The 16502-nt window shown below is 50.2% G+C and overlaps 7 protein-coding genes across 7 annotated transcripts; 2 read left to right on the forward strand and 5 right to left on the reverse strand.

Annotated features, from left to right (window-relative positions):
* Positions 1-102: 102 nt before the first annotated feature.
* Pdw03_1711 (Sugar/inositol transporter) lies at positions 103-2248 on the reverse strand (the record flags this gene model as incomplete). The annotated part of the gene is made up of 10 exons (XM_066099983.1): positions 103-208; positions 266-355; positions 427-641; positions 698-909; positions 962-1139; positions 1196-1345; positions 1412-1505; positions 1559-1791; positions 1851-1990; positions 2047-2248. 10 exons carry the CDS (start codon positions 2246-2248, stop codon positions 103-105), a joined length of 1620 nt encoding a protein of 539 aa, XP_065957710.1.
* Positions 2249-3224: 976 nt separating this feature from the next.
* Pdw03_1712 (Ribosomal protein S2, conserved site) lies at positions 3225-4915 on the reverse strand (the record flags this gene model as incomplete). Its single annotated transcript, XM_014681074.1, has 6 exons — positions 3225-3673; positions 3730-3855; positions 3905-4267; positions 4321-4568; positions 4617-4736; positions 4785-4915. 6 exons carry the CDS (start codon positions 4913-4915, stop codon positions 3225-3227), a joined length of 1437 nt encoding a protein of 478 aa, XP_014536560.1.
* Positions 4916-5767: 852 nt separating this feature from the next.
* Positions 5768-6179, reverse strand: Pdw03_1713 (Six-hairpin glycosidase; the record flags this gene model as incomplete). The annotated part of the gene is made up of 2 exons (XM_066099984.1): positions 5768-5917; positions 5967-6179. The coding sequence occupies 2 exons, from the start codon at positions 6177-6179 to the stop codon at positions 5768-5770; spliced, it is 363 nt and encodes a 120-aa protein (XP_065957711.1).
* Positions 6180-6623: 444 nt separating this feature from the next.
* Pdw03_1714 (Thioesterase superfamily) lies at positions 6624-7638 on the forward strand (the record flags this gene model as incomplete). Its single annotated transcript, XM_014681072.2, has 3 exons — positions 6624-6756; positions 6823-7541; positions 7609-7638. The coding sequence occupies 3 exons, from the start codon at positions 6624-6626 to the stop codon at positions 7636-7638; spliced, it is 882 nt and encodes a 293-aa protein (XP_014536558.2).
* Positions 7639-8005: 367 nt separating this feature from the next.
* On the forward strand, positions 8006-8695 carry Pdw03_1715 (Adenylylsulfate kinase; the record flags this gene model as incomplete). Its single annotated transcript, XM_014681071.1, has 2 exons — positions 8006-8013; positions 8068-8695. The coding sequence occupies 2 exons, from the start codon at positions 8006-8008 to the stop codon at positions 8693-8695; spliced, it is 636 nt and encodes a 211-aa protein (XP_014536557.1).
* Positions 8696-9083: 388 nt separating this feature from the next.
* On the reverse strand, positions 9084-10577 carry Pdw03_1716 (Vacuolar ATP synthase subunit c; the record flags this gene model as incomplete). The annotated part of the gene is made up of 5 exons (XM_014681070.1): positions 9084-9275; positions 9352-9844; positions 9923-10014; positions 10092-10186; positions 10280-10577. The coding sequence occupies 5 exons, from the start codon at positions 10575-10577 to the stop codon at positions 9084-9086; spliced, it is 1170 nt and encodes a 389-aa protein (XP_014536556.1).
* Positions 10578-11507: 930 nt separating this feature from the next.
* On the reverse strand, positions 11508-15112 carry Pdw03_1717 (Rho GTPase activation protein; the record flags this gene model as incomplete). Its single annotated transcript, XM_014681069.2, has 6 exons — positions 11508-12007; positions 12062-12157; positions 12215-14155; positions 14369-14896; positions 14955-14985; positions 15038-15112. 6 exons carry the CDS (start codon positions 15110-15112, stop codon positions 11508-11510), a joined length of 3171 nt encoding a protein of 1056 aa, XP_014536555.2.
* Positions 15113-16502: the final 1390 nt, after the last annotated feature.

Below are 16502 nucleotides of genomic sequence, written 5' to 3' on the forward strand. Positions count from 1 at the left end.
GGTGAAAGAACATTGGAAGAGATACAATAACATCATTCAATTCGAACATCAAAGATCCTATAACCGCACTATTCCACTTGGGTCGCTGATTTTTGCTTACACTTAAGCTGTGACTCCCATCTCCTGGTCCTCCCGTTGCTCATTCGAGCGCAGCTGCACTTCGGTGACATACCCCTTGAACTTTCGAAGGTTGACCTTCTTCTCGAACCTTGAAAATGGAAAGTGTTAGCTTGGTCTCTTCAGATTGGGTCCACGATTGACAAACATCTCATCAATCTCAGCTGGTGTTCGGCGTGTCACTTCGGGGAGAAGGAACCAAGCGATAATTACCGCAATTGTCCCTGTACCTGCAAAGCTGTGAGAGAAGCCACTTGTCAGTACTATGCAGTGGGAAATAGGACCTTAACAAGACGGTAGAAGACTAACAAGAAAGCCGTTTTGACACCCCAGTGGGAGACCGGTGCATTGTTGATCATCAAAGGCGTGCAGAAACTGAACATGATAGCAACCAAGTTCGAAGACGCGAGAGCCCAACCGGCTGTCTTTGCACGCAAGCGTTGCTGAGGAATCTCAGCGGCGTAGGCATAGCCAATAGCCGATGCACCAGTGGTGGACAACGTTGCCAAACATGCGAAGAAGATCTGGGCCCTAGAGTGAGTAAGTTGGCAACGATGTGCTGGAACCTTAAAGGACTGACCAGAAGTGAGCTCGTTGATGGCTTAGTATAATCGAAGCAGCCAATAATTCCGAGGCACAAGACTGACACCGATGTTACCGCATAGGGGTAGATCGTCAGCGGACGACGACCAAGCTTGTCCGTGGTGGCGGCAGTCAATAGCATAGAGAGTAGCTGGACACAAGACAGAATGACCGTGACCGTGAATGGGTCCTTGTTACCCGCATATTGAACTATTGTGATATGAGCAGCGTGGAAACAGAGGACGAGACGATGAGGACTCACAGAAGTAGGTGGCGTACGTGTTAAACACGGACAGACCGACAAACTGCTGGGCAATCTTGGGCCACGCAGCAATTAAAAAACGAAGGCGATTGCGGCCCCGGAAAACAGCCCATGGTCCCTCTTCCGCATTACGCCCTGCGATGATACGCTCTTCCGCAACTGTGGCTGTCATGACTTCCTGAAGAGAATGTGAGCACTTCATCTGAACATGAGCGATAGGGACCAGTAACCCACAATCTGTTCGTCGACACTGTATCCCTCAACCTTGCGGTTGCACCAAGATAGAATGGTGGCTGCCTTTTCCGTCTTTCCTTTGCTCACGAGCCACCAGGGTGATTCGGGGATAAAGACGAAGATGAACAGAATGATGCCCACCATAGCCCACTGACGGGAAAGCAGGAACTGTCAGTGATCTCTTTTCCCCATTAAAGTCAAACGAGAGACACCAACCTGGGTATAGATAGGCACTCGGAATTGATACGGGTCCTTTTCGCTGAGTTCCTTCAGGGCCACCGAGGCGAAGATCTGACCAACCACAAACCAGCTGGAAAGAGTCAACCATCTAAAACTGTCAGAGTTGCTACACTCTCAACTCACAAACTATACGCGTTGATATAGAACCCTCGCAGCTGGGTTGGGGCGATTTCCGACAAGTAGAGAGGCAAGGTGGATTGCAGCATCCCAACACCCATTCCCGAGAAGAGTTTCGCTGCGAGCCAGTGATCCCATCTGGTTGCAAAGGACTCAATAAACACGCTGATCACAATATCGAGCCAGATGATATAGAACGCGATTTTCCGACCGAACTTTTCCGTGGCGTATTGGAGGAGCTGGAGAGGAGTTAGTCGCTTGCCAGCGGAAGAAGGTCTCGCGGTCCAAAACGACGTACGACTTGACCGACCGTTTGACCGGCGGATTGCACACCACCCCAGGCGGAGATGTATTTGCCTGCGATGATCGATGTGCCCGGAGAAGCCATCTGTCGAATGAACCCTTTGTTGGAGACAATACCGCCATTCAGGTTGATTTCTGTGGGGACCAGATCAGCGTGTGTCAAAAGTCAACAGGCCACAGCAGTAGCTTACGGTACCCATCCAGCGATGCGCTAAACGCCGCGGTCATGGCAATCAGCGACACGGTGTGGAATCGTCGTACACACTGCCAGACACCCAGTTCGTCTTCGCGAGATCGCATGACGGGCCCCATGCCCTTGGTAGGCATGACATCTCCATGCTTGGACGCATCCTCAATGGTTTCAGCGCTGGCCTTGGGAACATCCATCTTCATCTTCAAGTAGGCTAATGAGGGGTCCCAAGAAAGGAGGAAACACGTTCTGATCAAAGCAACGATGATAGACCGGAAAATTTTTTTTTTTAAATATTTACAGCACCTGAACTGGGTTCAGAGCGCTAGCTCGCAACTCCCTTACTCGAGGTGTGAACCCCAACTCACAATCCAGACTCCACAAAACTAAATTGACGTGGTTCATTTGCCGACTCGCTAATATAAAGGTGCTGATAGGTTGTTTTGGGGTACGAGTGGCTGGTTGGCTTGGGGATAAATTATGCTATAGCGCAGTGGATGCCCGAATCAGCGGCAATTGCTTCGGTCTGGATTATACCGAAGCTATTAGCTGGTGGCTGACTATCAGCTATGTGGCCAGTACGAAGTACATGTGGATATATTCCGATGAGACATGTTCCAAGGTTTCAAAGCTTATACTGGTCTCGAGGTGGAGGTATCCTTGCCCACGACAGCCTCGAGTACTATACGGATGCACGCACTGGTAGTTTTTCTTTCAAAATCACCCAACCAGTAGATTTGAGAAGAAGCTTTAACCTCCATACTAACAATTGACGATTACCGAGTAGCATCGGTATTAGTCGCCAATTAAATAGCATGTGCATGTACATGTACATTAGCGTAGTTCTCAGCCGAGTTGTCGAGGGAGGGTAGTTGGATGGTGATGTCCCTAATAACTGCAACCCTCGCAGAATTAGGGGAATCACTCTAGAGAAGCTCATTCAATTGACTTGACTACTGGCAGAGTACACCGTGGATGTTCCAAACGAATCTTTCATATTGCGTTGAGTGCACGGGCGTCTAACCCCCGCAACCTCCCCGCCCTAACTAGCGAATCCCTGGTGGCGTAGCGCCTCGAGGGGAAAAAAAAAACTCAACCCCCGCATTCCATTCCCAATCCTCGGACTTTCCGGGCAAAGTCTGCCCCTAGCTCCTGTGGAGGAAACCCAGGACCAAGTAATTACAGGTAAACCAGAAGTGCTTCGGAAGCGGCAACCGTGAAGGTTGCTTTCCCGCCAGAGACAGTGACGGTCTCCACGCTCTCTTTACCCTGAATAGTGCAAGTGCCATTGGCAAATGTCTGGCCAGCAACGGTCGGGTTCTGGCCCTGATCGACCCGAGATGTCGCGGAAGGGGCAGTCAGTCGTTTAGCAGTGAGACTGGCGGACGAAAGCCCAGACAGGGTGTAAATCTGGGACGAACGCGTTCCGCTAGTAGAGATATAGTAGTCTGAATTGTAGAGTAGGACCCTTACCGGGGTTCCGGCTGTGTAGATGGCGTAGGCCGCGTAGGCGGTATCCTGGCTATCTAGAGGTGCAATCTGATCGGCGTGGGCGAGTGTCATGGTCGCAAAATAAGCGCCGTAGTAAGGGGAACCTATGTTGTAGCGGCCCCACCAGCAGTATTGGCCTTGGGAGTGAAGTTAGACCGGGAGACGACGATGTCAAAATTGCTGACCATCTTACAATTTCCAATGGTACCGTGGTGGAAATAGAGGGCATTTGTGCCCTTGACGACGGTCTGCATCACGTAGTCCAGAATCCAGAGACCAGCCCCAAAAGTCGGGCTAATGCCACCACCACCTTGGGTTGCTAGATGTTTGTTAGCCTTTCCAGAAAGGGACACGGAACAGTAACAGACCGGAGTTAGTCTCGCCGAAGATATGCGGCTTGCCTTTGCCAGCAGCAGCAGCGATCTCAGAAGCGAAAGGCTCAATCTGGGTGGCAATCTTGCTGTGTTCCATAAGTTTGGCCAGGTTGTAGGAGCCCGCTGATTGCGGATAGTTGTGAGAACAATAATCTTTCACATAATCATTCGCATCCCCTTCTTTTGCGGTGAGGCCTACGAGGTTCATGGGTGAAGTGCCAAAGTAAACACCTGCTGAAATGAGATCAGTTGCAGAGAGATTTCCGCACACCGCATCTTGCCAGCTCACTTGGGATGCTTCATCAACTGCCGCTGTCCAGGGGTTGCCATTGGCAATAGGATCGCTGTCAACGAAAACTGCCCGTTCACTTAGCCTTTACCCAGCCAAGGGGAAGGGAGTCCAGTCCTACAGGTCGGCTCATTTCCCAGTTCAATGGAGTACAGGTTGTCCATTTGGCGCTGGACGAGACGTGCGGCCGCAATGGTGTTCGAGAGATCATCCAATCGGCGATTCAATCCCATAATGACTTCTCCGGCGTAACTTGCCGCCAACGAAATAAAGGATGGGCCGTAGGTCAGAGTCGCTGGCGCAGCACCGGCGCTGGCCACTTTGTAGGTGACAGCCTCGGTCGATGAGCTATCATACGTCGCCCGATCCCTGCGTAGTGTGAACAACAGACCTTCCCCCACAAATGGTCAAACTTACTGAGTCGTGCCTCCGATTCTCAACGGCGGCCATGTTCCGGTCAAATCCTTCAGGTTCTGCAAACAGGTCTTTGTTGATTCGACATGTTGAATGTATTCGGGAAACGCAAAGAACTCCAGACTTCACAATGAGTAAATCGATCCATCAAAAACGTGGATGGCGACTCACGATACGCCAACGGGGGCTGCAGATAGCTGCTTACTCGAATTGGAAGGCGGGGATGCCGGAATATTGAAGCTCAAGCTCGAAGCCGAAGCCACGACGCTCAAAAGTGAGGCTGCGATGGGGAGAAAAGGCATGACTTGGAAGATCTTCGGATACTGGATGAGTTGGTTGTAAACTTGGAGACCTTTCTCCCAGCCTGGGTGAAGCTTTTTAAGTATCCATGGACTAGATCATGCAACCCGGTCTCTACGGGGAAACAATCCGGGGCACTCCGCATTCCAGCCGCTAGTTTCATGTCACTTTTGTTTCCGTGTCGAATGATAGGTGCGCCTTGCTTCTGTCCTTGAAACATAGGCATTCAGTGACACCGCCGATTCAAATTTGACCCATCCACATCCAGGAGTCGGCTATTGGCGGGGGACATTAACCCGAGTCCTCACTGTGAGGGTTTTCGCAAGCTTAGGGTCTCAAGTACCTCTTCAGACACCGAATCCTCACTTCGCCTTTTTTACCCTCAACGTGTAGAACTCTGGCAGGAACATGACCAATTGATCAGATGGTTGATTGAAGTAATGAGCTCCTCTATTTCCAGGGATCTGTTCTGAGCCTTTTACCGGGAGTGGATGCTTCCTGTAGGAGCCGATTATTCGTCAGAGTTGAGTCCCCGAACACCATCAAAATCACTTGGTGTATGCCTTTTTCCGTTGGCGGTTGACGTGACGGGCTAGCAGCCCCGGTGCGGTTGATCAAGTCCAAGGCGAGAGTAGCTGGATGCCGCAATTACCACACAAGACAGGTGGTCCATACTCAATTGCTGCCATCGTATGCAGACTCATGGGAAAGCGGATCCCAACGACATCCCCATTGGTCTACGTGCACGAGAGGTGAGTCTATTTTCCGGACTGAGCTCTAAAGATCGAGTAAGCGTTTCCATTCCACGTCAGCGTTACCCCGGATGCCCACGCAGGGATACGGGCATTCATCGTTCATTCACTGCTGCCGAAGACTACCAGTTTCGTTCCATCGCCGACAAGGGAGGTCGCAGATCTTTTCACTGCAGTACCCATCTCCGGCCCCTTCACACAGAAATCGACGTATTGCTGAATACAGCCGAGGTATGATAAACGTCGAGTGAACTGATCAACTTAATTTTCTGTTCGAGTGCCATTCCTTCATAGCACCTACATGAGCCGTAATCCGTGTCCAAGGACCGCCACCCTCGGCGGGACTGACACCGCGGCGACCTCTGGGGAGCGGGGTCCAGTCAGTGCGATAGCCCTGGTTTTTACTACGATCTGATTGACCCAGCAGATGTGTTAGCCAGACGGTTTTGTGGAAAGCCAAAAATGCCAAGTTCTCCGAGTCCATGAGCCACAACTCGCGGGTCAGCTCAAGCATGTTGTCGGAATGTCATTCTTCACACGTGTCATCAAGCTAAGCAGTAGTAGCATTTGGAGCATAGAAGTGTTCACTTTAGCTACGACCGATGGCGTACGGCTGTGATTTGATCTTGATGTCGAAGGCACGGGGGCAATATCAATCAAGTCAACGAACGTAGCGATGGGTTTCGGCAATCTATCTTGTTACAAGGCTAGTTGCAGAATTACAATTTCCCAAGGAAAACCTCTGACCTCTAATTGGCCTTTTTAATAACCCGATCATAATATCATCCATGTCGGATGAGAACCCGAGAAGTTGTGAACCTGAAGATCTAAGAGAAGAAGAGAAAGATGCCGAGGTAAAACTTCACCGAAATCCACTTCGCGCCCACTCAGTTTTCCCTTTACCTGCTGGAGCTCTCAATTTGGAATTGTGTGCAATGATCGCAATTTATTTTTTACTATGTACCGTCGATCTATAACTTCTCTTCCTCATTCTCTTCGCACTATTGCCGTACCCCCCCGACTCTCTCCTTTGCGACCCCTCATCCACTCCCCTGCTCCGAAGCGACCCTATACCCGGTCCTACTCTACCGGTAAGTTCAAAACGTTCATGAACAGCCTGATCCTTTCCCACATAAGAACTAATCCGGTGCGGATAGCACCGAGTCCTGCTCCTCAACCTCCTAACGTGCAGCGGTCTCGTCTCCGCCGCTTCATCGGCTTCACCTCTATCGCCATCTTCGCCTTCGCCGCCGGGCTAACGTACCAAACCCAACAAACCCTCTCACGCATCATGGCCACCCCAACCGAAGAGGAGACCCTGACTGCATTCATTGCCACCGACCCCACGATTGTGACGATCGAGAACACAATCCGCACCCACCCCGTCGCCGAGGCCCTCCGGGCAAACCCCGAATTCACCGAATCACGGCCACACCTCACCATCCCGGAGCCTATGCGGGAACGCAACCTGACAGCCGGAACGCTCGCTGGGCCCGGGAAGATTGTCGTGCCGCCATATGTATTCAGTGAGCGCGGGGGCAAAACCATGGTCTCACTTATGTACCTGGGCGGTGATGTCTGCGGTCACCAGGGGATTATTCACGGCGGTCTACTGGCTACGTTATTGGATGAGGGTCTGGCGCGTTGTTGTTTCCCGGCTCTGCCGAACAAGGTTGGTGTTACGGCTAATTTGAATATTGATTACCGGGCTCCGGCTATGGCGAATCAATATGTTGCCCTCCGTGCGGAGACGGTCAAGGTCGAGGGTCGCAAGGCGTGGGTGGAAGGTCGAATTGAGACTCTGCCGAGGGATGGAACAGAGCCTGTGGTTTTGGTGGAGGCGAAGGCACTGTTCATTGAGCCTCGGCAAGCTGCTGTCAGTTGAAACTTGCCCCCCCCCCCCCCCCCCCCCCTTGTTTGGTTCCAGTGGCTAACGTCTTCAGGCGCTTTCGAGTCTTTACAAAGTGGCGTGATTGGGAGATTTGTATGAAATTTCAGCATTTGGTTCCTGTTCCTGTTCCTGGTTCCTGGCGTCATGGCGTCATGGCGAAAACCAAAATGATTGGATCTCTGATAGTGGAAATGGGTTTAGAATTGAGTGTGAAGATGGGATTTCTGAATCAAGATACAGACCCTAACAAGGACTATGTAAATAGATCGAAAGACTGTACACCAAGTGATCTCAATATAAAAGAAAAAAAAAAACAAAAAACCCCCCCAAAAACGCCAACCAATGGCAACACCCCGCGATGATAACATCTGTGACGCATTTCAATACCCCTCTTATTTCTTGTCGGCATGTCAATTTTCTTTCTCTTCTTTTGAAATTTTAGATCCAACATGTCTACGTAAGTTCTAACCCTTGAAGGCCAATTTTTCTCCCAAATCTAACCCCATACCAGCAACATCACCTTCCATGCCAGCGCCCTGACCCGCACCGAGCGCACCGAGCTGCGCAACCAGCAAGGTCTCACAATCTGGCTGACCGGACTCTCCGCCTCAGGCAAGTCCACCCTCGCCGTTGAGCTCGAGCACCAGCTTGTTCGCGACCGCGGTATCCACGCCTACCGTCTGGATGGCGACAACATCCGCTTCGGACTGAACAAGGACCTTGGCTTCAGCGAGGCTGACCGTAACGAGAATATTCGTCGCATTGCTGAGGTTGCCAAACTCTTCGCCGACTCCAACTCTATTGCCATTACTTCTTTTATCTCTCCCTACCGGAAGGATCGTGATACGGCCCGTCAGCTGCATGAGGCGGTCACCCCCGGCGAGGAGACTGGCCTGCCTTTCGTTGAGGTCTATGTTGATGTCCCTGTTGAGGTGGCTGAGCAGCGTGATCCCAAGGGCCTGTACAAGAAGGCTCGTGAGGGTATCATTAAGGAATTCACTGGTATCTCGGCTCCTTATGAGGCGCCTATCAACCCTGAGGTTCATGTGAAGAACTATGAGCTTCCTGTTCAGGACGCTGTCAAGCAAATTATTGATTACCTTGACTCCAAGGGTTACTTGCCTGCCAAGAAGGAGTAAGGGGATTTCTTCTTTCTTTTTTTTTTTTTTTCTCTTTTGCGATGGGGGATTGGGATGTGAGATTTGACGGATGTACCCATGGTTTGGCTATAGATAAAACAGTCCTGTACAGCGGATTGGATATGGTGTTTGTGTGCTTGATTCCTCTCCAGCTTGCTGCACATACCGCGTGGACAATCAAAGATCGCTCTTGCACATTGCATTCATGAGCCGGGCTGGGAATCTGCAAAGAGATCCCAAATCTCAGTTTGCTAAATGCGTGATCATTGAAACGAAGAAATAAATAATATCCAATGCCAGTTCGTGCTAGATGTACCAAAGTGGTTTATGTACGCAACGTCTTCGCGAAGCTTTGTATCTCCCGCGATGCCTCGCAAAACAGGAAACCTTAGTTGAAGCCGAATTCATAAAACACATACGGCGTGTAGTCTGCGCTACCCTCGCCACCGGGGTGAATCTCACCAGGATCATCCCGTTGCATACGACCCTTCTTGTCCCGCCCAAAGGCATTGCCTGCCAAATACGAGTACTTATTCTCGAGGTTTTGCTTGGCGCGGTCCGCTTGTTTGGTAGTTTGCGTCTGTAGAAAGCAATGTCAGCCCTTGCTACGTGTAAACCCCCCAACGAAAGGCAGAGCGGAGAGAAGATAAACATACCCGGACCAAAGCGCAGACGAAATCCAACGGCAATCCATACCGCAGCACCGTCTCGACAAACACTCTCAGAACCAAAATGTGAATCCAGACCATAACAGCCTCACTCCAAGCCGTGCGACCGAGTCGCAAAGTCTCACCCCATACCTTACGCTCATCACCACCGACACGCTCAACCTCCTTGCGCTCCTCCTCCTTTCCACCTTCGACGTACTTAAAATCGCGCGGGATCCACTTCTGCTCACGGCACTTATGCACGAACTCGGCGCTGTGCTTCTTGAACGCTGTCACAGCGTAAAGCGTGAATTCGCTGTCGGAGGCGATCAGCTGCGCGGACCGTGGGACCACCATTGGCGCGACGGTCTCGTAGGTCTTGAGAAAATCTTTTACTAGCTGGGCGGGCACGGCGACGAGGTGGGTTTCGATATATTCGGAGTCCTGGATGATGGATTTCGGGTCGACCACTGAGGCGAGGGACTTGGTTGAGAGATTGCCTCTGTGTGGAGCGGGTTAGTTCATATGTGTTTCGCATGCTATATACACACGGCGCAGTCTCGATCGCAGGTTGACGTACGTTTGCTTACGCTGCAGTGTGGAAAGCGTATTCTTGACCTGGTTATATTGGGAGTACTTGAAACGGATATCGTTGTCGATGCTGGCCGCTTCCTATAGTGGACAAAAAGGTTTAGAATTTTAACTCCAAGCACTGCAAGCCCAGAGTGTCTATACGCAGCACAACATACCTTCTGCAGAAGATCAATCAGCTCGGCCAAGGGCTTATCGGCCCTGTATTTGACTTTGTTCCATTGGAAAGTGCGCAGGTACTGATCAACTGGCTCTGTAGGCAGTCAGAACCTAGAACTCCAGAGATTTATTTTCAAACGCTGTGATTCCCTTCCACAGCTAGCTCAATAACAAGTTAGAGACATACTGTCATTGACAACCTTCATCTGCTCAATCTGCGCCTCGTCCTCCAGGATATTTTTCAACGCATCGCCGACCTTGGCGACGACACTCTGACAAGAAGCCTCGAGCTTGGACAGCTCGTCCGCCTGCTGGACAAGGGCATCTAGCGTGCCGATCTTGAACTCCGGGATTGGGAAGGAGGTGGTGGAGCCATTGTCCGGGGAGACGGTGGTCGTGACAGCTTCGAGGGCGTCATCGCGATGGTGCGAGGGGACGATAGAGGCCGGGAGAGAAAGAAGGAGGTATTTGCTTGGTTTAGACATGATAGATTGTGTATTCAGGGAATTCAAGGGCCTTCAACGAGGCTTAAGAGCGGTTTCGGGGTTGAGGGGCGGAGCTCGGGTGGCCTTGATGTCGTAGGCGGTGGGTGTGCTTGGACCAGCACGTCCGTCGTGCACATATAAATCTACAAGAATAGTCACGTATGCCTCTATCACGGACGTTGAACTTGGGGAATCGGATCGCGTTGGCTGGAAATTGCTCGAAAGACATTACAATCTCTGTAGGTTCATCTTAAATTGGTAAAAGTCATTGCAACAAGCGTAGAACCCCCGAAAGGCGCAACTCCCATCGACTTTTCCAGACATTCCCGGTGACAATGTTTCATGATCAAAAGAAAAAACATCATAATATCATACTGTAAAAACCTAACTAACGTATAAGAAGACCATAGCAGCTACTAAGCACATCAAGTGAAGTGCTGTATAGAGATGCATAACGCTAGAAGACGATTCAATGTTCGCTCGGAGTCAGAAACAAATAAAACATCAACATGCCTCAAAGGGCAGCGAGTGAACCACCTATAAAGAATTTTGGTCACCGGAATAGCCAGTGAGACTAGATTCAAGGACAGCCAGAGTTGGAGAATTCAACTAGCTTTGAATCCGCAGAATATGTATGGAAAGGTTGGGCATGAAGAAAGAGAGAAAAAGGGGAACCAGGGTATTTGCATCGAGCGGACAGCGCTGATCATGAACCGAGCGAGGAATAAGGAGCCGAGGGTAGGGGAAGTAGTGGTACCTGTACAAAACATAGAGGAAGGTGACAAAATTTCCAAAAAGACCAGGTAGGGATTGATGAAACAACAATTCATGTTTCGACATCTCGCCCAAGCACTGGGACAATCGAAGCATGGCAGTGGGATTATGAAATTGGTGTGATGGTGAGAGCTGTAGAGGAGAAATGCTTCGAGCCTAGCCCTGCATGCCCATGAAGACATCATGGCAGTTCTCCACCAGGAACTTGAGGACGTCATTTTTCTTTTGGACATCACTCATCTCACGGGAAAGACTCTCAGGTCGCATGATAGTCGGCGCAAAGACCACTGCAACGTTCTGACTCGTCATCAAATTCTCTTCGTGGCGCTCGACTACGCGTCTGAGATGGAAGACGAGAAACTCCAGGACGTCGCGGTGCACACGAGGCAGCTCGAGGAGACTCTTTTGCATGAGTTCAATTCGCGCGGACATAGGGCTGACCTCGGCAGAATCTATCACAAGTTCGTAAACTTCGTAAGTGATCAGTGGGTTAGGAAGCTTTCTGAAATACTGCTTCAAAGTGGATGTGACAGCATGGATATCGAGGTCAGGGTCGGAAATGTCGTAATCAAATGGAGAGCATTCAAAGCCTTCGCGAATGGTCTGAATGACTGAAGCGGCACCAGACTTGCGATAGATGCCTTCCATGTTCATTCCTGGTTATTTTTGTTAATATAACGAGCGACCGAGTAACGAGCGACAAGAAATACCTCGCAATTCAACTTCCTGGATACATCGCGTGACTATGGCTGGAATGATGCTCTTTTCGTGTTCCATGCGAGCCTCAAGTTCGGTGCCGAAAAGAGCTGGAAAAAAATTAGCCTATGCTGATATCAGCTTGAATGAGGGCATCGGGCGTATACCATCGGCGGTAGCTTCAGCCAACACGGGCACGCTGTCAGCCTGTGACATCTTTCCCCCCTGCTTGCCCTTCTGATTTCCAAAGAACCCAAACCCTTGGCGACTCGGGTCTTGAGTCTGGGAACGCGGTATACCATTTCCACCCTCTTGTGCCTGTCCGCCTTCGCTAGACATAAACGCTCCCTTGAGACCCTTGACACCCTTGGCAACATTCTGTCCACCCTTCTTCCAGTTAAACTTGCGAGGCTGACCCTTGCGAATGCTGACAACCTGAGGGCCTGGGACAACGGTAGCTGTAGCAGGCTCAGAGTCCTCCGAAATGTGAGCAGTAGACATAGACCCATGATAGTCGTTGAAGGAAGGTTTCATCACTTCAATAGAGTGTGTCGATCTCTGTTTGCTGTGCGAAATGCCAAGACCGTTAGGTCGCGGTTGACCTTCCATGGCTTTGTAGAGTTCTTGGATCTGGTGAACCAACTGGTTGTTCAACTCAGCTAGCTGAGCGTTCTTCATAGACAATTGCTCGAATTCCTGGAAGCTCTTTTCCTTTTGAGTTCTCATAGCTTCCAGTTCATCCGTGAGTTCATTGCGCTTCTGCATAAGCTCTTCGATTTGCGGGGCAAACGAGTCTTTCAGTTTTTGAATGGACTCCGCCAGCTCGCGCAGTACATGGTTCGAGAGTTTGCCAAGATCCAATGGCCCACTGGGGCCACCACGCTTTTCAGCCTCCATATGGTCAGTGAGAACGGTGAGCTCACGCAGAACGATCTCACGCTGCGCATCAAGGACGACCATGGTAGATCGCTTCTCAGAAAGCTCGGTGTTAACTTGCTTGACGGCTGCTGCGGTACGAGCGGCTGATTCTAGTTCTGAAACACGAAGACGTTCCTTCCGCAGTTCGTTACGAAGCCAGGAGATCTCTTCACTCTGTGACCCTGCGATGGGACTGCCAACATCCGTCCCGGCTATGCTTGGATTGCTAGGCGATCGAGGGTTCTTGAGATCTTTGCTCATCCGCACACTCTTCTCGCTGAAGCTTCGACCGTGGCGAACGGAGTTTGAGACGCGTCGCAGGAATGACTCGTTATTTTGCCCAACAATGTCATCACCACCAATGATGCGCGATAATTCTTCGTCCATAGAGAAGTCACCTCCGCTGTTATATCGTAGCAAAGTCGATGCGCCGGCGCCATCGTATGGGTGTGATTCTAGTGGTGATGTTTTCAAGGCAGTAGGTTGAATGGGCTGTTCGAAAGTGTCACTACGGAGCATGGGGGAGTCCCCGTATTGCGATGATGCAGGAGATGCCCCGACTTCTTTCCTTGGAATTTGGTGAAGCTTGCTTTCAAGTGAATCGCCGCGCTTCGGCAAATAAGGCAATCCAGACGTTTGGGAGCGCGGTGAGTCCATTGAACCATGGTCATGGAAATGACGAAGCTCGCTTGAGGAATGAGCAACAGCCGGAGTGTCGGAGAATTCCTTTGATCTACAGCTATCTGGACTGGTAGGCCCAGAAAGATTGCCCATTTCTCTGAAGCTGATGGGTATATCAGACGATCTGCGTGTAGAACCCTCCTGTGCAAGCTTGGACGAATCAGAGGCTGGTAATGGTGTTTTGTCGGAAAAATTGGCGTCGTTTCGTTCCCAACCTTTCTCCTGATACGCAATATGGGGCGAATGGCTTTCCAGGGATGTTCGAGAAGGGGGCTCTTGCATGTATTCACGGCCGTCGCGAGAGGCCCCGTGTGAGTATTCGGATTGAACTTGGTTGAAGTAGTCGTGGGAAAGTTCCTGCCGTGTCTGGGAGTGACCACGAGACGAATTACCCTCGGCCGAAGGATCAAAGGCAAGAGGGATCAATAATTCACCACCATCTGCGTCAGTGTTGCGTAGAATTGAATGACGATTGCTCCGGTATGTGCTGGAGGGAAGGAGAATATTATCTGTGCGAAGATATAAGTAGGAATTCCAGAATGCAATGTTTATCTTCGCATAGATCCCGCGATCACAACAATAAGTACAAGCGGTAGCGACAATTGTGTGTAGAACAAAAGAGAGTGGTGCATGAATCACGCAACATGACCACAATGCGACAATAGGCAACAAAGTGTAGGCTGCGATGATTGTAAACCTAAGCCGCAAAAGGGGTTTCTTACCTGAATCAGCCTGCTGATTAGAAATTGAGCTTCTCGGTCTTTCATCGTTTAGATTAGGCGTTTCCGACATTCTACTAGGGTCGGGCGTGCCTGTATATTCGCTGGTCTCCTCGTCCACTCTCTGCGATTCTTCGAGAAGGTGAGGGGGCAACGAGGGCAAAGACTTGTCCAGCTTCACATTAGGCCCCGCTGGTTTTTTCCCACCCGTGCCGCCGGCTTTCCGTTTTCTTCTTCGTGCCATGAGCGATTCGTGGCATTCCATGCAAAAAATACCCTGCGAAGTACGCGCATAGCGCAAGTTCTCAATCTTTCGTTTGCAGTTCCGGCATCTGAAGCATTGAGCACAGAAAGCCTGATCTCCCGTCAAGATGGCCAAATCCTCGATCTTGTTGTTGCAGGAGCTACAACTGTAGGTGCAATTACTGCATATAAGTGAGCCATCTCCCAAAAGGAGGAGGTGCGCGTCTGAGTCAAGCAGAGTGCTGCATGTGCTGCATCGGAAACAGTCGATGTGCCATCGGTTTCCAGCTGTCACAGGTTAGCGACATGAGAAAACGGTTAAAGAAAACGCAAATATCCGACATACCAAGCTCAAATGCTTTCCCTTCCTCAAGAGTCTGTCGCGACAATTAGTCAAGTTCCTGCCCGCTTGCTCCACATTGTGCCTACCTCTCCACAGCCCTTGCACGGGTAGAACTCATCCTGTTCCAAAGGAAAGTCCGGATAAGCTCCCTGATTATCCATCTTAAGATCCACCGTTCACCGCCCAAAATGAAAAATCGAATATAACTGTGAATCAAAGCGAATATATAACCCTGGCGGGAGGGGGGCACAGACTCAGTTCAGAATCGTGTGTACACGGGCGATTCGTGATCGCTAAGAAAGATCCCGCTCGCGAATCACATGCGCCGTTAAAGCTGGTTCCCTTGAAATAGATCTTGTTGAGCGTAACCCGCGTTGGAAGCCGGAATTGGGGAGATGGGAACGTCGTTGCAAGCTTGGAGGGGTGAGATGCAACAGGGGATTGAAAGAACGGCGAATGGTGGCTGAACCTGCAGACTACCGAACAGTTAAAAAAAACGTGATGCAATGCCAGATTTAAGCGTAAGACACCAGTCGTGCCAAATAAGCCCTGAACCAAGACAAGCAGGGTTGACCACGTATGGGGCGGGTCGGACCAGGATAGGGACGGCAGTTATTTGTCCATGAACCAGGGATCAAGGCTATCAAGCTCTAAACATACCGGACACTGCTAGCTGTGCGACAGATGTGTTTCAGGTAGATAATCGCGTGTGTGGTGACGTTAAGCGTAACGGGCGAAGCGAAACGGAGATTGCCCCTCGCGGGCGTTTGGATTTCGAGATTGGACAAATAGAGGAAGCCCCGAGGCGAAAAAAAAAGAGATCTGGGAGTAGAGACGATAATTAAAAAGAAAATGAAAAGAAGAAGTAATGAAACATGAGAGTTGAATTAGGGGGGGGAGGGATGAGAAAGGAGAGAGATGAAGTTGAACTTTTGGCTTTCTGCCGCAAAATGGCCTTCCCTACGTAACCTACGAATATCACATTTATTGATCTGATTTATTACCTACCAATACAATTTCCTTCTGCCTACAACATAGATTGTAGACATCTTCCCAATCTATTCCCGTCTACCTTAATGATACCGTGCTTTGACGCCCAGAGCGTGCGGACCTTTATTTCCCCATACAAATGACCAATGGGAATCTTGATGCCCCTGAATTTTGTCCAATCTGGTTTGATCTCCATCAAAATTATACGAACAAGGCGTGTTGCACTCCGTAATCTGAGATAGTATGGTACTCTCTCAACAATCTCAACCTAAAACAAAAAAGCTATCAGAGAAAGAGGCCTGAGCAATTTCTCAGCTGGTCCTCTTCGGATCTGAGCATTCCACTAAGGGTAGCCCCATTGTTCTGACCCCAGTACGGCTATTTAGTCTCAAACACTTCTTCCCACGCTTCTCACATACTATCTCTGGCAATTGGTCCTTCATTTTTTTCAGCCCTATGCATCCTGATTTCACAACAAGTCTGGAGAGCGGCTGAAGCCAATCTCGCCCATCTCGCACAACTCTACAAAGGACCACTTAGAGAGGTTAATGATAATTCCAA

Source organism: Penicillium digitatum, chromosome 5, assembly GCF_016767815.1.
Source record: "Penicillium digitatum chromosome 5, complete sequence".
Lineage (NCBI taxonomy): Eukaryota > Fungi > Ascomycota > Eurotiomycetes > Eurotiales > Aspergillaceae > Penicillium > Penicillium digitatum.